Raw genomic sequence first — 21,981 nt, forward strand, 5'->3', positions numbered from 1 at the left:
AGTTGCGAGAGCTGATTTAAAGAATGGTTACTCTGGGACGGGCGATATTTTTCCATCGTGCGACGGCCGGATTCTATCGACTCAGTATCGATATCGACACCGCTCATCGCGGTAAACTCCTTCGGAGCATTAAAAAGGGGAATTAAAGGCTATTTAACTTTGCCAGCGAAATTCTTCATTGAGAACGGGCGGCGAAGCAAGGCGTTTCATTAAAATCACCTTGCCCCGAATGAAATATCCTTATCCGCGCCACTTCGCCGATAAGATAATATTAAATCCTGTTCTGAAAATCCTGGAATCGCCATTTCTCCAAATATATCTGTTCCACTGCTTTGGAAAAGCAGAGAATATTTATTTTCCGATTTTACGGAGGGAAAGCTTTTTCTCTATTATGAGAGGAGACATATTTATCGAACTGTTCTCCTACAAGTAAAAATATTCCGTTTTCCGTCTTTGCAGATATCAAATTTTCTATTTTCTACAAAAGAAAATATTTATTTCTCAATTTTCGTGAACATGAAACATATTTATTCTCCTATTTTCGCACCAGCAACAATATTTATTTAACTATTGTTGTTCAAATGACAATATATATGTCTAAACTCTAAATATTTTTAATTTCTTTGGACCTTTGTACTGCTGTAAATTCAATATATATAAATAGTAGTGTCCACTAATTATGCCCACAGGAATATAAAAATTAAGAGAATTGAAACATTAACAACTCTATGATAGAATAAACTCTAATGGTAACGATAATATGAAGCCAACAACCATATCACAGCAGAAAATCCGAGTGAAAATCTCTACATCAGAAGATAACTCCACTAATCCATAAATATACGTTCGCAAGCTTCTTAAAAAAATCCACAAAAGAATAATACCAAGAGATTAAAATCGCATAAACAGGCGCCGCATCGCAGCCGTATAATTAATACCCCCCGGATCAAGAGATTAAACCTGTTAATCTAAAAAACACGACGTCTCTTTAATTTTTAAAATCCCCGTAACGCCACGCGAAACAAATTCGACAGCGACAACAACGGCGAAATCAGCATGAAAACGCATAAATCCTTGTTGGTTAAAATCGTTTTCACAAACACCGCTGGCAGAAATCCAGAAATATTCTCTGCACGGCTTACAAACTTCAAATGAATGAGATTTGTCCGACGGAAAAATGCAAAAAGTTTATATATAATTTTGTGATTGATTTTATAAAAATTTATGTACAGTAAAAGTCAACTCTAACGAGTCTATAGTAATCAATTTCGATAAAGAATTAACCTGAATGATTGAAAAATTAGTCATTCACTTAGTTTTTACTCCAGCTAGTAGGTTGGATATTATTTTATAACTGTGTTTCAGAAATAACTTTACTGCCGGTAAATATTTGTCAATGAAACCTTCAACAACATATTCCTGACATTTTCCCGATTAAAATAATCCCACGCGCGATACGATTGCATTATATTCGCCTGAGTAAATCCACGATTCAGTGAAACGTCGCTGACAGTTCGGATAAGAGAGGCTCCACTATATCGTGGATTACACGAGTAAATATAAACCGAATGGTATCGTCCTTGATATCATTTTAACGAGGAAAATGTCAGGAATATCATGGTTAAAGTTTCGCAGAGAAATAATTATAAACAAAAAAGTTATCACTTGATTTGTATGGGAATGTACAGCCGACTCCTTTATAACTATTGTAGTATAATTTTTAAGAGCCTGTCAATTGTTGAAAATATTTTTCACATTGTTGAGAAGCCTTGCAACGTTTTTAAACAAATGAGAAACGATTTCCATCGAGTCTATTATCAGCATGCACAAGAAAACACGCAAATCCCCAATGATCAACGTCATCCTGACAAAAGATTGGCCCCATTAGGCTAAAAATACTTATGCTTCCGAGAAGATTCGTGTCACCGGAAGCACAGTCTTCCAGCAAATAAAAGAATGTACCTAAGTAGTTGCTATCAATTGCATGAATTATTAATGGTTAATCGGGTCAGGCGACTAATAATAAATAAATTTATCTCGTTTCATTTTTCTAGACAAATATTGAGATATACTGACCATATCCAGGCTGTTATTTATCTTATTTCGACAACTGCGAGCAAATAATTTAATTGTTCCACGTAGCGAGAGATCGGTACACGTTTTTCTCGTGCCCAGTATCGAAGACTTTGATATATGATCTATACTGACGTTCATAAGTCACCTAACACCAGTCTGTGCTCTAAGGAAAGACCTGATCGTAACACTGTTTTTACTGCGAGTGTACAAAGCAGGATTCTATTAAATAAACATTTATTTCCCTACTTTAATTAAATGTGATGGTTTTAAAAATACATTTAATAATTTTTTTTAAATTTAAAATGTTCATTTCCAAGGAAACACATCCTCTAATTTTCGAATGGTCCAAAAAGAATTTTCTCATGCTATTTTCTAAAAATCATGTTTAAACACTACAAAGTTCTAAAACTCGAAAAGATCAATTTTATTCTATCTCACACTTATTAAAATCAACACCACCAACATACAGGCTGCAGGTTTCTCTAAAACCAATTTGAAATGCTCCACGAAATCTCTCCTCCCTAAATCAACCCCTCACCCCATTCCTAAAAATCCTGCACCCTCCAAATCACCTGAAAACCTCGAAAAGTGCATTCCACCCTATCCACAATCTTACAAAGTACCCCCTCCCATTATCCCTCATACAAAACCCTATTCAAGTAACCAAGAATCAACGCACCCCTAACTCAACCGACCCCATTTGAAAGGATCCAACATTCTCATAGTCCAAAACCTCCCCAAAAATCCCGCATCAGAGTGATTTCTCAACCCTGGATCAACGAGATTCTTCCAATGATTAATCAAAAATCAACGCACCCCTAAATCAATCCACCCCATTTCAAAGGATCCAACAATCTCATACTCCAAAACCTCCCCAAAAATCCTGCAGCAGAAAGATTGATTTTTCATCCCTGGATCAACCAGATCCATCCATTAATTAACCAAAAATCCACGCACCCTTAAACCACCCTTTTGTACCCAGCATCCTATTTTCCCAAAACTCCCCCACCCCAAGGTTCACCTGCAACCCCTGATCGGATCCTTTCGCGATTACCGTCACTCCCATAAATTAACCAAAAATCTTACGCACCCCTGATTCAAACCACCCCTTTCCCATCAGCATCCCCAAAACGAGTCTCGACAGAAGTTCTCTTTCATCCTTCGATCGGATCCGATCACGCTTCCATTAATCTCTCGATCTCTCTCGCGAAACCACCCTTCGTTAACGCAACCCTCTCGGCCGCGGGGGTGTCCCGACTTAATCAAAGTCCGCGAATAATGCCTGATAAAGCATTAACCCAGATAGCGTCGGGGTCGTCGAATGGATCAACTACCTCTGGGGATACACACAGAGGGGGAAGGGGGGGTGGTGTGTTTCTCACCCTGTCCACCCCTAGATCGCGTCCCTTCCTGCGGGACTCTAATCCGGCCGTGCTAATAATCGGCCGTCCTTTCATCCCCCGGCGTTTCTCTGTCACGTCCTCTCCGGGGGTGTGTCTCCGTGAAAATTCACCATATTTACAAATCAGAACGTCCACCACCCTCCGACCACTAACACCACCACCACCACCACCACTACCGGCGTCACAAACACAAACGCTGACGTCCTCGCCACCGCCGCCACGTTTACTCACCCCCTGTAGGGTACCAACCCCCCTGGGTCGGACACTTTTTCGCCCGGGGGTCGGGTAGGGGGTGTAGACACTCCGGACCTAGGGGGTGGTTTTTATTTTTAATTTTCAGAAACAGTCGGAAATTATCGAAGGTGTCGAAAGAACTTAGCGTTCGAGAGATATAAATTGTTTGCGGTGGTTTCAGGCGGTTTGGGGGTGGTTTCTGACAGCGTGACGGGCCTTTCCTCGCGAGCTACCAGGTATTAGGGGGTTCCTGCGATTCTCTCGGCTCGGGGTGCGAGAGAGCACTGAAGTTCCAAGTGGATGGAGCCCAGGATACGGCGGATGTGCACGCTCCCCCCTCCTACGGATCGACGCGCGCGCGTATTTCGAGCGTGTTCTCGGTGTTGTTTCGACGACGAGAGGGTGGGTTTAACAGAGGGATACCGATGGCTCGTCTAGTGGCACTCGGGACCTCGAATACACCCCCGCGAACCATCCCCCCGCAACGATGTTCGACGAATTTCTGACGCCTCGGATTATAACGGTTTCCTGATCATTTAGGGGTGTCCACCCCCTGGTCTTGAGTGATTTGGTTGTGATAGGTCGCGGGTCTGTTTCGGTTTCGATGTTCGGGGGAACGTGATCGGTTTGCGGAGAGTTCGAGGACGTTTGAGGGGGTCGCAATTTTTTGGGAAAAATTGGGGGTGGATTTTTGTAAAAATCTGATGGTTTGTTCGAGTATGTTTCAGGTATAATTGGGAATTTTTAAAGATTTTTATCCTCGAAACTGTAATAGTTATTTAGCTAATTGTGTGTTTGATACTGTTTGAAGGGGTGGTTTTAGATTTTTCTGCCCTTAGTAGTACACCAGAAATTTCGAAAAAAACTATGCAAAATAAAGATAACGTATATCTTTTATCTGCTTTTTGATTCGTTTAAATATCTCAAGCGATGACCCAAGAGAAACGGTCATAAAGTTAGGGGTTGCCACCCCATTGCATGAAACATGTAACTGCTCGTAACAATAATTCACAGGAAGAACATTATTTAGCAAACATAAATTCTAGAACCGATACAGAAGCACACTGGCCAATCTAATTATGCTAAATTCTCCAGCAGATACATATAGATTCACGATTGCCATAAGTAGAACAACCTGGTAATAGTCAGACAAGAGAGCCCGTTCGATTACTCGCACGTCCAACGAACATTCAAACTCGATTTCCTCGACAATAAAGCCCTCGTATGCAAAAATTTCATTCTGCAGATTCAACATATTTTTTTCGTCGAACACCCAACACCTTTCAATTAAGACTAACGTGATTGCATTGTTACGCGGACCGAATATTTTACAGTTAAAAATTATTCACGATCGTACGAGCAATAATTCAATTCCAATACGCTTTCGTACACGTGCTTTAAACGAATCAAATTCAATATTGAATTGTTAAACTTGTCGTAGCTATTTAAACCGTTAATAAATAGAAATTAAAGGACGCTTTACTGCAATAAATAAATGTGTATAATTTGCGTCATAAATACTTTAGATTTTAAAACTCGAATTTATTTATAATCAACAAGAAGATGATTTATTATAGTCATGCGAAACATGTACGTCTTAAAACAATGAATAACTAAATGTACACTATTCCCGTGTTTCAGTGTTGTAATACAAATTTACAAGGAATAGGTGTTGAATAGATAATCATACAAAGCAGGTACAGGTTTTATAATAATAAATAAATAAATTTACATAATTTGTGTTAAGTATAGTCGGTGCAGAATAAAAAATTGTTTATAATAAACATGCACATAATATTTCTGGTAATGAAACATCACGTAATAACAATTTATTATTGTTGTTTGATGTATATAAAAATTTAAAAACCGTAAGAAACGTGTATATAATTTTATTATTAGCGCAAAGATATGAACGTCCCGAGAAATTCGACAGATATTCCGATCAAAATTTTCATTTTCCGCGCACGTGCTCGCGAAGATCGCGCGAAATGCCGCAGTCACGCGTGCGAGATATGCGCAATTTCGCACAAAACATTAAGCACGATTCCCACGGAAAAATGATTTTACGCTCCCAGTTGACAATCCCCGATGAACTGGATCAACGGTGGGCATTCCTCGAATGTTTAGCAAAATGAGAAATTCTTTCGGCACTTCGTAGGAGGGGATGGGAAGTAGACCGCTAATGGCTGCGTTAATTAAAGGCCGCGAAAATGATCGTCTACTACCGTAATTCGCGATGCGATCAAAGCCAACGCCGAGGATTCTTGGACTAATATTGAACATTGAAATTCGATACGCGGAGGAAACGGACGTAAATCAATTTCTCTGTAATTTCTGTCGCAATCCGGCTGGAATTAATCGGCTAGGTTAATTCGGCCCCGGAATACTGACTTCTGCGAATGCATTAATCGAAACAAATTGCGGGCCATTCTTCACTGGGGGGGAAAAAAAGATTGTTCTACCCTTTACTGCAGATTGCAGATGACCATAAACCGCGGTCATGCATATTTGTCCAATTTATGAGCATCTGTGATGCCGGGTGCGGGGATAATTTTAATGTACCTGAAAATATTTGTAACATTTAATGAGCAAAAGATTTAAATACTTTCTTAATAATTGCATCTTACGGAAAATGTAATTGCGAAAGTCGCAAATATATTCCTGTGTAATTGTCAAATGTATAAAAACATGTAACAGTTTAATGTATGAAAATGTCTGTCACATTATATAATATTAAACTGTTCAGTATTTACTATACGTTTGTGAATGTCGAATGATACTGAAATGTATAAATACATTTTGTACGTTTGTTGAGTGCTCTTGCGATATTGCCGCAGTTTACGAAAACACAGCAAATGAATTTTGAAGCCAGCTCGAGGCGACTTATGATAAATAAATTAAGGGAAGTAACAGGTGTAGCGAGAGTCCAGGTTAATTAATGCTTAAGACTGATCAACGCGGAGGCGTGCATTAATATTTCTATAATTAAGGGACGTGGGTGAGTCAAGTGGAGACGGTGTTTGGGGAAATCAGTGGAGAAATTAAATAATAACAGCTTATTAGCTAATTTGCAGTTTTTTTAAACAATAAATCCCAAAACGACCTTAATTACAAAATTAAATATAGTCTAAATAGAAACACCTAAGTATCTTCTTTATTTTCACTTTCACAGAAAAGATGCACAATACAAAGTTACATTATTTCAAGTAGACATATACACAATGTGAACAATGTTCTTTCAAGGTCACTCTCTTACGAAATCTCAAGGTCATCGGTACTTTTTTTAATAGAACCCCATATATTCTTTTCGGTATTCTCGTAGAGCATAGAAAGACCGATAAAACGAGTTAAATAACTATACTATTTCGATCATTCATTCCCGAAATATTCGTGTCTGAAAGATGAACTATTTGATCCTTTCAGACACAAATATCTCGAGTTTGAATGATCAGAATGGTATGATTATTGTACACATTCGATTCGTCTTTTGATGTTCTACAAGAATATGGAAAAGAACATACCGGTCGTCGATTAAAAAAATACTTCGTGACCTTGAGATTTCATACAAAATGTCCCTTGAAAATGTTTGAAGTAGAACAATACTGTCTCCAGCATTTTTTAAATGAAACTAAAAATGACGAAGATATTTACAAGGCTATAGTATTATAATTTTAGGTTATTAATACATTATTATATATATAATTGCTCTATAAATTTAGTAATTCTGCAATTGTAAAATACTGTGTGTGTTAAATCGTGTTTTCAGCTCAAATTAGACGGAAATTGACTTGCAATCTTTTTAAACGTTTCTCTCTACAGCACGTAGCTCAACAATACACAAATTAAGTGCGTTTACCCATTCTCAGCGGGCTCTAAGCGGCCTAGAAATATTTTTTGCGATCCGGAACAAAGCTCGGATATTAATTGCAGCGAGTCCTCCAATCTTTCAGCCAGAAGTTCATGGAAAAACTGAAGAACGCCCGGCGGAAGTTGTATGTATCAAACAAATATTTAACGGTATCTCAGAAAAGAGGGAGAGAGCTTTGCTCGCGGTGGAGGCGCGAGCAAACCGTGGTGAAAAGAGAAGGGAGGAAAACGACAGAAGAAAAGCCTCTGATGCGTAAAATTGAAAAACGCGAGCTTTGCCGAGCAGCCAACAAAGCAAATTGAGGACCGGAAACGAAAGCCCGAAAGCCCGATTCTGCTCCGAACGTGGGGAATTAATTAAGTCTGGCAGGTTCTACCTCGTAACGAGCTCCTGTTTTAACTACAAACAAATTCCACTAGCCTAACAACTTCACTTCGATAATGTAGCCCCGCCGAGACGCCATTTTCTTTCGATTCTCCTTCGATTACCTTCGCTCGCTTCCTTGGAATTCCACTAAATCGGGGCTTAAACGAGCACGTATGACCCAAATTGTGTATCATTTGGTCTCGGATTTGCCATTGTAGCAATTTGTTTAATTTAATGTCGAAGGGGAATGAACATAAAAGGAGATACAACTTTGTTTGTATTGCTGAAATGTTTCTGTTTAAAACGAGCCCAAGCACGACACAATTCGGTTTGTATTTAACTGAGTAATCCACGGTATAGTGGAACCTCGCTTATCCGAACTGTCAGCAAAGTTCCACTAAATTTTGGATTTACTCGCGTATTAATGATGCGATTGTATTGTGCTTGGAGTCATTTTAAACAGAAAAATGTTAGGGATATGTTGCTAAACGTTTCATTCAAGAAGAATTAAAAACAAGAATGTTATTTGTAAAAAATTATTACAAAAGAATGGAATACTTAACAGCTGGAGTAAAAACATACTGAAATTTGAAACAAACAATGAACAGAAGGTTATCATTAATTTATTACCATCGTTCCGAGGGATTGCATATCAACAATTATACATACACATAGTAATGTAATTTTTGAAAATTCTGGCACGTGACGATCGTTAGAAAATCTCAAAGAATGGATTTAATTAAAAGAAGAAGGGAACACACTTTTAGTCGAAACGAACGGTGATAATTTTTGGTTAAAAATTTATTCGAAATAATTCTATTCGGCATGTCGCGCGACCATAATTCTGGACAGCAGCCGGCCCAAGGAAATCGATAGTACTTTAATGTAACGTTAGTAGTATATCTTTGATATAGGAAGCAGATGGCCCCGCCACGAAATGCGAATTTCCGGACGTAAATATGCCCAGCGATTGGTCGTTTGGTTTCCGGTCCGCGATAATCCGCCGATAAATTGCCGGACATAAATATTTCCTCTCTCTGTTCTTAATTGCCAGCCTCCCCATTGTTCTACGGTAAATTTTCGGCCACCTTTTCTCTCTTTTTTTCCCCCTGAGGTTCGCGTGTTCCGACGGTGTACACCGTAACACCTACACACAATCGTCCCTTCCCTTCCCTTCCGTTTCGTTAACGACGCGTTGATAAATTCCTTTGTCCTTCATAGCGCCCTCTTTCCTCGGAATTTTATTGCCCGGCCCAATTGTAACCGACTCATTCATAAATCGCGCCTGTATACTTCCCTGTTTCTATTTTGCGAACCTTTATTAGCTGTCTCGCAAATAATCCACCATTTTGCCCATTTTCAACGTTAATGTCCACTAGAAATGAATATTCCTACCTTAATTGTATTCATTCACTCTTTCCTACAGTTACAGGGACTTATTTTTACATTTTCTGCAATTTATAACGTCTTTCATTCAGTTATTATACCTCTTTGTTCTTTCAGCAAAAAATCTGAAAACAACTTTTGTTAATAACTTTTTCAATTTTGACAATCTTGCTACAAAGCTTTCAGCAACATATTCCAGACATTTTTCTGGTTGAAACGACTCCAAGCACGATACAATTGCATCATTAATACTCGAGTAAATCCACAATTTAGTAGAACTTCGTTCGCAGTTCGGATAAGCGAGGTTCCACTGTATCGTGGATTACACAGTTAAATACAAACCGAATTGCATCGTGCTTGGACTCGTTTTAATCGTAGAAATGTCAGGAATATACCCTCAGAAGTTTCACACAGAAATAATTAACAAGAATAAAGTTGTACCATTTTTTCCGTCCAACGTCGGCTATAAAATATCGAAAAATCGTATTTGTACACGATGTAACCGACATTTCGTTCCCGAATTTTGTACATACATCGATGCATTCCTGTACCGTGATATTCAGAGATATTTTTGATCGATAACTCAACTCGAAATATGCCGGGCAAAACCAGAGGCTGCAACATTTCCTCAGGCGAAGAGTTAACGAACTTCCGCGAAGTTTCTTTCGGCCGGGGTTTAATGTAATTATTTTCGCGGGCGGCGGTCGAGTGATTCGGCCTCGTGTACCCAAACGATTACCCAGTCTTAGCAAAGAGTAATCCGAAATATCATTTAGGATCGCGCGAATCTTATTAGTTCGACTTTGGCCAGAAGTTTAACCCACTTGCCTGGGAAACTCCGGAACACGGAGCGCGGCAACTTCATAAACACGTTTATGTTGCGCTCATTCCCAACCGATTACATTTGGAAACGTCAGGAAGTCATCCGTTAAACGAAACTCGCCTCTGTCGATCCCAGAACCACCGCAGAATTTCGCTCACTATGCCTTGATCGCGTATTTTATGGCGTTCGTGATAAAGCTTGGGCAATAAAATCCAGAAACCGCAAAATTTCAGAACGCTGTTACGCTATATTCAACTGACCAAAATTATTAGCAGGTTAAACAATTTTTCATTTAACCTCTGTCATTGATGCCAAAAGGTTTTGAAATAGGTTAAAAATCATTATTTAGCTTCTGTTTGTTGTCATCGATGCAAAAAGGTTTTTATTTTAGATAATGTAGTACGATTGTTATTGTTTTAGGCATGATTATTGCGAAAACGTCGCGAAATCATCCGGGAAATGAGACCCGTCCTTCTCATCCCTTGAAAACACTCGTTCGCTGACGATCGCGACCCAACAGAGGTAAAAAAAAGTTAAGCCTGTTGGAGAGTCTTCGTCAAACAATCACAAACAGTTGTTTCCGTGCCACTAATTTCAAAGTTCCCGCCGCACGACGGAACTTTGTAATTCAAATGCAGAATTCAGGCCACGAATGATGTTTTTTTTTTCGCACGACCGTCTTTTTACGTGGAGGAGCGGCGGCATTCGCATTAACTGATAAACTCTTAACGAACTAACAGCCGAAATTCATTTCTAGTTAATTATTACAATTTTACAAAAGAATGTTTACTAAATTTGTATATTTTCGCAGAATTTTCACGGATGCGTGAAGTGAATACAAAATTCACTTGCTAATTAAAATCATATATTGTTAATAACAATTTTTACTTCCAAAAAATATTTACCATCTCCTATCACTGTCAATATGCTAATAATACACTATCTTCTCCTCATTTTTACAATTTTTAGTGAGTTTTTACTCCAGTTGTTAAGTATCCTATTCATTTGTAACAGTTCCCTATAAATAACTTTCTTGTTTTTAATTCTCTTCAAATGAAACTTTTAGTAACATATTCCTAACATTTTTCTGTGCAAAATGACTACAAGCACGATACAACAGCATCATATTTACTCGAGTAAATCCACAATTTAGTAAATCTTCACTCCCAGTTCGGATAAGAGAGGTTCCACTATATCGTGGATTACACAATTAAATACAGACCGAATTGCGTCGTGCTTGGGCTCGTTTTAATCGGGGAAATGTCAGGAACATATTCCGAGAAGTTTCACGAAGAAATAATTAACAACAACAAAGTTGTACCACTTTTTCCGTCCACCGACGACGGGAGCAGATAAGGAAATATCGTTCGAATCGTTAAACCAAACGAACGGCTACATTGAAATACTTCTAGGCTGTTACGGTTGGCTCCGAAGTTCAACTTGAAGTTCAAACTGTCCCCAGAAAGTGCAAAGGAACGAACGAAAAGAATGAGAAAGCCTTGCACAGCTACGGAAGATCGGTCTGTAGGACGATCGAACAACAAATCCGTGCGGCGCGGAAATTTTGCAATGCAAATGGAGAATTCCGTGGACGACGACGACGACGACGACGGGGGTCCGTTTTTCGCTGGACCGTTGAATCGCTGCCCGGCTTGATTATTTTTTTTATTCGTGCCTGTTCGATGATTGTCGAGCACCGAATCCAATAATAAGACGTCCCGGATGCCGTTTCTCGGGCGAAATGCCTGCCGCGCGTTCACGTTTAACTTTTCAGGCCTGCCTCGGAGCCTGCATGAATATTTCAGGCTCTAAATTTACGCCGGCACTCCCGGTTCTAATTCATTACTCGCCTGGCTCCCTTCGTCTCTCTCTCTCTCTCCCCCTCTCCCTCCGTCGAAACAATCAGAGTGAAGGAAAAGTATTTTTCCATCGAGAGCTACCGACGCGAGCCCGACAAAATTGATTGCACCGACTGCTCCCGGTCTTCGACTGCGACTCCCAGTTAACGACCCGTTTCGAGGCTTAAAAAATTCACTTTTATATTTTTTAACATTCTTTGTGAAACTGTCACGGGCAAATTCGTGACATTCTTCTGATTAAAACGAGCCCAAACACGGTACGATTTGCTTCGTATTTAACCGTTTAATCCACGATTTATTCGAACCTCGACTATCCGAACCAGTCAGTAGATCACGTGTTCAAATGATGGAACTGACAATTATGCTTCGAATTATATCGTGTTTGGGCTCATTTTAATCAGAAAAATGTCAGAAGTATGTTCGTCAAAGTTTCACTACGAAATGATTAAGAACAAGACTGACTATTATGAAAAAAACAATTACAAAATAACAAACTATAAAGAGAAGGTGATCGATTAGTAATAATTGTTTCAGTGGGTTGCACATCAACTATTATACAAAACTGTTTTATAAGAAACATTTACAATAAATTAATAATTATAACGACCAGTGAAGGAGGGCAAGATTAGGGGCCCTTATTGACCCCAGAAAATTAATTGAAGTCAAATAAATCAGTTTTGGTCAGCACCCTTTGCATCTTATCTCCACTTATTAATGTCAATAGCAACAGTATTGAATGGATGGGACACGGAGACGTTAACGAGCCCGCGTTCGACTGTTTCAAGGGGTTTCGCCGGTTCTGTCCCTTTGAATTATTTTAATGACAAATTCTTTATTCGACGGCCGCGAGGCATACGGCAGCCCTTCAGCATTTAACGAGGACGAAGCCGCGTTTCAGTCTTACCGGGGCGAAAGGGGACAAATTAGAAAGAATGAAATCCCGTCCTAAATGCGATTCCCGCTGGGCCACCGGTCTCACTCGCCGCAAGATGGTCGCCCGTTTCTTGCTATACCACACGGGCTCGGACAAAAACGAAAAACAGTTGACGCGCGACGGTCATTAAAGCGCGATCCTTGTTTGGAACGATCGGGAAACATGTTTCTTTTCCTATCCGGGGAAATTGGGACGATGTCGTTTGTTTTGTCGGGGATCGCTCGCGCTACACCGAGTGATAAATAGATCGCGAGCTCGTATGTAAAGTTGCTACGTTTCTCGGTGGACGTCGCCAAACTTGTTTTTGAGAGGATAGTCTGGGGTTATAAACGATATCGAAAATTTATTGGACTGTCTCTTTTATGTATCATCCTCCTCCGTTGATCTCCGAACGTTTTATTGAAACTTAAATTTAATTTTTAATTTTTCATTTATTGTTCTTTTGTGAATATTTCTTAGAAAATTTCGCCACATATAATTATCGATACGCAACTGGAACAATGATCACTAATATATTATCGATTTTTACAAATTTTAGTGAATATCTACTCCAGTCTTTTTACACTAAATTATCTTATGTTTAATTATTTCCCAACGAAACTTTCACCAACACATTACTGACACTTGCCTGATTAGAACGAGCCCAAACACGATACACTTCGAAGCACAATTAATTGTTTCATCCACGATTCAGTAGGACCCTGACTGGCCCGTTCGGATAAGCGAGGTTCCGCTATATCGTGGATTAAACGATTAAATAGAAACATAATTGCATCGTGTTTCGGCTCATTTTGATCGGGACAAGGTCGCGGGTGTGTCGGTGAAACATTCACGAAATAATTATTGGATCTGCAAAAAGGTCCAGAACGGAAACAGTTGTCACGCGAAGACAGCCTCATGTAGCTCGTACTTTATCGATCCCGTGTACGGCAACGAACAGGATCGAGTTTTCCCCCGAAAATCGATCTAGAGGGAACAAGAGATAGCAGTCGGTGATGGGTTTGCGAGTCGAATGCCATGTTATCAGGTTTGTTACACACAGAGACAGGAGGGAATCTCGCTGCAAAGATGGACGCCGAAAAATCCATACTCGGAGGGTTAGGGTCAACGAAGACGCATCAATCACTTTGATTCGACCTCCCAAGAATAATCGTGACGGATCCGTTTTTTTTTCCCACGCGTTCTCTCCTCTACATAACGGCCGCCATTAGGCGTCTAATTACCGGCGAAATTAACGTGATCGAAGGAAGCTTCCTTCGGGACGAAAAAATTTCCCCGAGGATAGTCCTTCCTCCAGAAAATTCGATTTCCGGTCCTTTTGATGACGCTCGTGTTCCGTTAGTTATTTAAGGGACTGTTAAAACGGTCGGCGGATATCGAAAAATATATTTTGTTAATAACAATGAATGAATAATCGTAAAACCGAGCAAATAAAAGCGACTGATTGATAATAATTGAACAAAATCAACTAAAAATAATTGATTGACGAGTGAGCGAAGAAAACTACATAAAAATATTATTTATCAGTGACAAACAAACGAAAAGATCGATGACACGAAAATTGATCGATGATAACCGAATAGAGACGAGCAGGAATAATTGACAGACGTTGAATAAATAACCACGTTCTACGAATAAGCAACATTTACGTATGAATTATTTATTTCAGGCTAAGCTATTGATGAATAAATCATTTTCATAGTGAAACTGTATCTAACGTCTAGGTGGTCTTCCTCTGAACCGAATATATTCGTTATTCAATTTATTATTACTGAATATTATTCAATTACGTGCTCTAGAAGTATGATACAGCGTATCAGAGTTCTATATGAAATTGCTGATCGCGAAAAAGTTCCGAACAATAAACCCGATAGTATTAATGTTAATAAATCCCGGATTGTTTGAAGTGGGTCTCATTTATCAGGCTCAGACTATGACGTTATCCTGATTTATTGTATTCTATGTAGCATCTGAAAGTTCAATGCGCGTGTTTATGCAAATTAACTTGTCAGCGCGGTAATTTATGGAAATTAATTAAAGAAAATCGAAAATTTGTAGATTTTTAAATTATTCTTTCTGTTGAAAATAAAAGCACAATGTGTGTGTAAACTGTACTGCAATCTTTACTTTTAAGTGCTTAGTTACTGTGCTACAACATACTGTTGAGAATGGTAAAAAGGTTAAATGAACAATTCGTGGATATTCTTTGAAAATCTCTGTTCGCAAATGGTACAACAAAAATTCAGGAAAAACGCAAAGCTAAGCTTTCGACATCGATGTTTCAGTAAATAAATATTTACCTTTTTCTTTAGTATTTATTTATCGTTGTGTATCGTAGGAATAAAGCTAAGCTGGTTACACGGGAAAAGAGTGGGAGCATGAAATATGTATACGTTGACAGTGAGAGTTGTTTCAACGAGACCGGTGAATTAAAGATGGCAGATTAAGTTCAGCATGTTAAACCCCATACTTTCCACCCTTTTCCTTCTCTGCGATTGACTTTCTACGGCAATGCGGAGACCGCATCTCTTTCATCTATAGCTCGTGGACAACATTCCTCCTGGAATCGTTCCGACCTCAAATAGTCATTATTACGAATCATTAAACTGCAAATTAACGCGGCAAATATCATTCCGTTAACCGAAACACACACAGAAATTGCACACGGATTTTAATTTCATTTTTGTTCAACAAAACTGTTAAAAATTCATTTTCTTTCAATACAGTACTCATTGTACAAATTTACAACTGTAAAATAAATATGTTAATACGAAAGACATTTTGCAGTAATTAGTAAATTAGAAACGTTAATAATATTAAGCACTTTTATTTAATAGTGTCGAGAAGACACTAAAATTTACTATAAATTTAATGTTTTACTGCAGAACAATTTCACTCTGCCGAAATCCGCATCGGATCGTCTCGTAATTAATAATGACAATGACCGTTAGTAACACTTTTAGTGTCATAACGTTTCGCTTTTATTCTGTCCATTATGTGTCTGCAATGACAGCGAAATTGCGAATGTTTGCGCATTTATGGCTTTCGTAAATAGTGGTTAAGTACGATGCGGTGCAACGTTCGACCGAAATTTAGTAGTTCTGCAATCAAGTTTATTGCTGCATGTCATAACCGTGCGATCCAGTGAGCGAATTACGTTATCTTTGATATTCCAAACCTTTTAAACAATTCTAGAACACTAAAACATTGATCGCACTAGCAATTACAGCTTTTGCACAAATGTGCATGTAAAAGTACTTTCGTAAAAATTATTTTGTAAAAATGCATTTGTAAAAATTATTTTGCAAAAATTCAGTTGAAAAAGTAATTTTACAAAAGCAAAATAGCATTATGTAAAATTTTGTAAAAGTGTATTTGTAAAAATACAGACAGTATAAAAAAAGTAGTACATCTTTAGAAATATAAAAGTCCAAATTCCTTTGTAAACGTTTTCAAAGCGCAGGACATTTACAAAAACCCAAGTGGGAGTGCGCTTTTATAAAAATGAGTTCCCAACGCCACAAACTCGTAAACTCTAATAATCAATAACCACGTAATAGTGCCTCCGACGATAAATAAGTATTATTGTCCATAAAAATGATAGCGTTTCCCATTCGGATGTTGATGGGTTTATCAGAAAGTTTCTATGAGAAAATGAGAGAACTGTCAACGTGGAAAGTGTGGAAACGTGTTCAAAGGGTGTGCCGGCCGCCTTGTTCACGGGTTTCGAACACCTGTCGCGGGAAACAGTAACAAATAGAGCCATTCTCGGACAGGAATCGAATTAACGTTTCTTACAATCTTTTTATGTTACAGACGGACTACGATCGACACTTCGAGGAATTGCTCGAGCGCACGGAGACACTGTTAATCGAAACCCTGAGAAGACGACTGCGGAAAGAGAATTTGGATCAGGTGTCCCATTATCATGCTCTTCTCGAAAACATTCGACGTTTCTCCAAAGGTACTTTGTCTCTTCGGCGAACTGCAGCCAAGAAATTACTCTCTTTCCGCTGTCGAATTTACATATTCAGACAAAAATTTACTGCACTTTTCAAACCGAAATTTTTCATGTTTTTTTTTTACATTTTTTATTCCACCACTGTTTTCATATTCCGTTGCATTTTTTCATTTTGCAATACCATTTGTCCATATTTCATTGCATTCTATGTTTCACCATTTTTCCATGTTTTATTGCATTTTTTATTTTACCTCTTTTTTCATATGTCATTGCATTTTTTATTACACTATTTTCTCGTATTTCATTGCATTTTTTATTTTACGATACTATTTTTCCATATTTCATTACGTTTTTTATTTTGCTAGTTTTTTCGTATTTCATTGGATTTTTCGTTTTACTACTTTTTTTTCCCATATTTCCATACTTTTTTTATTTTATTAGTTTTGTCATGTTTCATTGCATTTTTTCTTTTACCAGTCTCTGCATTCGTTTCCACTTTCCATTTCGGCTTTTTAACATTTAACTAGAACTTGTTTGAACATGTATCTATAATAATTTGTTAGATCAATTAATTAGCCCTCTTGTTATTTGTTTTCAACTGTTAAACATTTACTATGACTTCTAATATAATACGTAGCTAAATTCAGTTAAAAATGGCAGTTTTTCAAATCGAAATTTTTCATGCATACATTGTTTAAAATTGGACTATGACTTTTAACATGGCGTTCAACTATACTCGGACACAGAATACGATCTTTCGACGAAAGCATTTTCTTTAGTTTTGCTGTATACTTTAAACGATGAAACCAAAACGCAATAAATAAATATAAACAATATATATTCAACAAAAGCTTAAACAGCTAATAAAAAAACTGCGGTATATTATTGTTGTCCGTCAAATATCTGTGTGCCTACAAATTGAAATGAAATAGCAAGCGAGTTTAGCGACGATGCAAATGGCGGAGGAAGGCAACGTCAATATTTGTAATACGTGTTTTACGGGTATTCGTCGCTTATGTTTCGCACGATCAATTCTTCTTCGTTCGCCAGATGACGGGAAAACAACGGAGACAACGATGTCGACGGAAACGAAACTGTTCCTCCGCAAAGCCGAGGAATTATCGAGGCTGGTGTCCGCCATGAAAACATTGGCGTCGCCGCGCGAAACGGAGCTGCACGAGATCGAGAAAAAACTGACCGATCTATCGATCGCCGTGGAAAAAGACAAATGTTTGAACGCCGGCGGAAAATTCGAGTGGGTTGACAGCGTGCTTGTCAAGGTAAATATTGTCTTTGTTTCAGTTAAGAACTGCCCCCTCACCTGCAAACACAGTGACCGACATATTTGCAAGCTCTACAAATTTCCACTGACGACCAACTGCAACAAAACATTTATTGTGCTTCCTAAAAATTTAGTTAGATTTCGTTAGATGCATAATCTCAATTTTTAACGAATTGAAACTATTTCTCGCAACAATATTTGCGAAAGTGTCAAATTTATGGACAGGAAAAAACTGTTAACTCAATCGTAAAGCAATTATTGAAAATTTTGATTGCAATAAGTAAAATGAACTTTAGCAATAAATTGGCAATTTTTAATGAACTGGAGAATATTAAACAAATTTTAACAATCCCAAAAAGCTATAAATTGTGAATTTTAATACAAACAAAACAATAAATATTATTTGAAATAAAAATATGGATTTTCTGTTAATAAAAATTTCAGACGAGGATAAATTGTGTGACTATTTCTGAATGCGAAATTTTCGACTATTACTTCCAGTGTCTACAAAATGGCACGTGGCTGCTGCTGGACCAAGTAAATCTCTGCAGTCCAGCAATATTGGACCGATTGAATGGACTGCTGGAGCCTAACGGTGCTTTAACGATAGGTGAGAAAGGTGTCGACGAAAGCGGAAATGTGTTCACTGTGAGGGCCCACAGGAACTTCCGGTTATTCCTCACTATGAACCCTCGTTACGGTGAAATTTCCAGGTAATGGGAAACCATTAAATCAATTTCTCTGGTTTCCAATCATTTTTCATTCCACCCTCCGTTGCCACAGACTTTCGGAATACTAACTCTTTCGACTGCGGTTCCAGGGGACGCCATTTCTCCAAATCTTCAATTTTTCATTCGGCGGTTGCACTATGGCCCAATGATTCAATTCATCCACTGAAAAATCTTCAAATTTAACGAAACTCGACGAAATGTGTTTGCAATCGTTGAATTTAAAAGATTCTAATAAATACAAGCTGAAATGCTGAATATTAATTTATTAACAAACATACTAGGAATTTTATTTAATTTTCGTCTGAATTTTAATCAGTTAATGTGTTATGATTTCAGAGCCAATTCGTTCAATTTAATTTTCCTATTTCTTCTTAATTGACAAATTCCAAGAAATTAAAAGCATAGCTAACCTTTTGCTTTAACTAAAAATGAAACTAAGCATCAACAGCGTCATGTCGAATAAATTTCTATTTTAAATGTCTACATAATCAAACAATTTTAAATTCATTTAATTAATGCATGATTCCAGAGCGATGCGAAACAGAGGAGTGGAAATCGCCATCTTTACGTCTCCGCTTCGAACTGGGCACAGCACACTGGACGTCAGATCGTTGCTACACAAATGTGGCATACAGAAAGTAACCCAACAAGATTTATTATTACAAATTCACGATGCCCTACACGATGAACAATACAGGCTGAACGAGGTTCTAAGGGTTGCGTCGTTCGCCAGTCAACAAATTGCCAAAGGGTTTCCGTTTGAAATATCACTGAGGAATTCGTATCGCGAAATTTACGGAGCTCTCGACTATAGATCGAGGAATGAGGCGATGAGAAAGGTCGATGAAATTCTGTCAGGGGACTTCGAGAAGAATGAGACGCTTTGTTGCGACCTGGGCGCCATTACACTCGGCACTTCCGGTCTGAGGAGAGACTCTAAGCTGGCCATGGTGGAACAGCAGGGGTTCCTTTTGAAACTTACCGTGGAGACCTTAGCGTGAGTTTTTTTTTTGTGAAATTAATTGTGGCTTTTCAGGGCACTATGGGTGACACGTTTGTTAAATTGTTATTGGAAAACTGGGGATTTTTATGAAAAATGAAATCCTTTGTGGAGCAGTAGCGGTTCCTTTTGAAATCTGCTCTGGGGATCTCGTGGTGGGTATGGGTAGCATTTTTGATAAATTGTTATCGACAACCTGGGGACTTCTGTGAAACAGCAAAATCGTTTTAGGAAATCATGTGAATTATGTGAAATTAGATGAATTTGGAATGTTTTAGGATTTCTAATACTTTATTTGTCATAATTATTATATCTTATCAACTGCAAAAGACGTACACGGTGAATCAATTTTAAACCAATTCCGATCGTTCAAACGGCCGTCGATCGCATTAAAAATGTTCAGGAAATGATATTTGCTTTCCATCAACCTTTCCAGGAGCGGCACGAAGGAAATCGATTTGGGAGCTCTGTTCATGCGGAACCCGGTCACAGAAACGTCATTATTTCTGAAATTTCTTTTGCTCGACTTCTACGGGAGATCATCGATGACGGACATCGAGCTCCGACGAGTTTGGAGCTCGTTTATTCTATCGAAAAATCGGTTCGACGATTTCGAGAAACTCGGCGAGATGCTGCACGGGGAAGTGCGGAACTTGAGGATCCTGTTTGAAAAGAACTCTGGAACGGAGATTCCGCTCAACTTCGATCAACTTAGCCCCGCCTTGAACAATCTGTCGACCGCTCTGTACTTTCGGGCGATGATTTTTGACTGCCGACAGAGGAAACAGGGTGGAAATGGAGATGTTATGCTGCTGGAGGAATATTCTTCTGCTGTATGCTCCGGTACGTATAACGTTATTTCTCGAATCCTTTAAAAAACACATTTACAGATGGATGATTATAAACGGTTACATTTTGCGTAATTTTTTCAGGAAAATTGTCCAGCAACTTGAAGAACGAGCCGCTGATCATCAACTTCGTGAAACTGCTCGACGAATCAATAAAAATCATCGATCTGATCCTCCATAACGATCATCTTTTAATCAACGACACAGATCACCTTGAATTGCGAGGTACTTTGAAATCGTTTCAAAGATACCACGATCTAGGATCGATCGAATTGATCGATAGATCCCGAGGCACGTTCCTGGATCTCCGAGAAATTTCCTCGTCCCTAAAAGTTCATTATAAATGGCTTGTTAAACTTTTCAAGAAATTGTTCACGCTTCTAGACAAGAAGTCGTGCGATGTAAAATTGCGAGCCGAGTTGAACGATTTTTCGGCGAACTATTTGAACGTGGTAATTAACACCGATAAATTCCGAAAAATCCGGAAAAGAGTTAAAAAGCTTCTTGCACTCCCTTCGCCGCACATTTCGGAGAATTCGATCAGCTTCCACGATAAATTAAGGTCAATTTTGAAGAAAATTGAAGTGACCGACGAAGACTCGATCGAAGTTTCGAAAACAAGATTGAAAATAGCCTCTTTAATTCTGGTGGAAAATTTATCGGCGAGGCGGAAGTTAATTAATATTTGCTCAGATAATTACAAGGGTGGGCAGAAGACAGAGAACTCGATGGAACTGGATAATCTCGTTACAGAAATCACAACACTCAAAGAAATCGAAGTCAAACAAATTAGAAGTAACGAGAATCTATCGGAAATCGAAATATGGCCGATCTACGAATTCTTCTTTTTGCTTTTCGCGTGTCATTTCCAACGGAAAATTTGCGAACAATTTTCCATTAATTTCGAGACTGACTGCAGAATTATTGGTGGGCAATTCCAAAAGATTCCCGATAATTACGAGTTTGAGAAATTTGAGGAAGTTCCAACTATACCTGTGCATCTGATTGGCTTAATGAAATGCTTAAATTCGAGTGACATTACAGGAAAAGAACGATTACGTTTGTTTTTCGAATTATTGTTGTGGATTGAGGAATTTTCGGAGAGATCCTTTGCTGTAAAACGCTCCGATGTGCTTTTGAAATGGTTTGAGTACAGGAAAGACGAAATTCAAGATGACGACGATAATCCTGAGGTATGTTTATCATTTTT

The 21,981-nt window shown here is 38.4% G+C and overlaps 3 protein-coding genes across 3 annotated transcripts in view; 2 read left to right on the plus strand and 1 right to left on the minus strand.

The window, feature by feature from the left end:
* LOC143358935 (uncharacterized) overlaps positions 1–3,670 on the minus strand; it is a 49,011-nt gene extending 45,341 nt beyond the window's left edge. Inside the window, exon 1 of the mRNA XM_076796480.1 lies at positions 3,459–3,670. The gene's annotated coding sequence lies outside the window, so the exon portion shown is untranslated. The remainder of the gene's footprint in view (positions 1–3,458) is intronic.
* Positions 1–21,981, plus strand: part of LOC143358944 (uncharacterized) — a 321,603-nt gene that overhangs the window by 298,076 nt on the left and 1,546 nt on the right. The gene's annotated exons all lie outside the window — the stretch shown is intronic.
* The window catches only part of LOC143358929 (midasin), an 85,740-nt gene that overhangs the window by 55,947 nt on the left and 7,812 nt on the right, over positions 1–21,981 (plus strand). The window contains exons 11-16 of the mRNA XM_076796468.1: positions 16,766–16,913; positions 17,961–18,190; positions 18,694–18,905; positions 19,453–19,920; positions 20,360–20,766; positions 20,856–21,964. Coding sequence (XP_076652583.1) covers positions 16,766–16,913; positions 17,961–18,190; positions 18,694–18,905; positions 19,453–19,920; positions 20,360–20,766; positions 20,856–21,964 — 2,574 coding nt within the window. The remainder of the gene's footprint in view (positions 1–16,765; positions 16,914–17,960; positions 18,191–18,693; positions 18,906–19,452; positions 19,921–20,359; positions 20,767–20,855; positions 21,965–21,981) is intronic.

This window comes from Halictus rubicundus, chromosome 11 (genome assembly GCF_050948215.1).
Source record: "Halictus rubicundus isolate RS-2024b chromosome 11, iyHalRubi1_principal, whole genome shotgun sequence".
Classification (NCBI taxonomy): domain Eukaryota; kingdom Metazoa; phylum Arthropoda; class Insecta; order Hymenoptera; family Halictidae; genus Halictus; species Halictus rubicundus.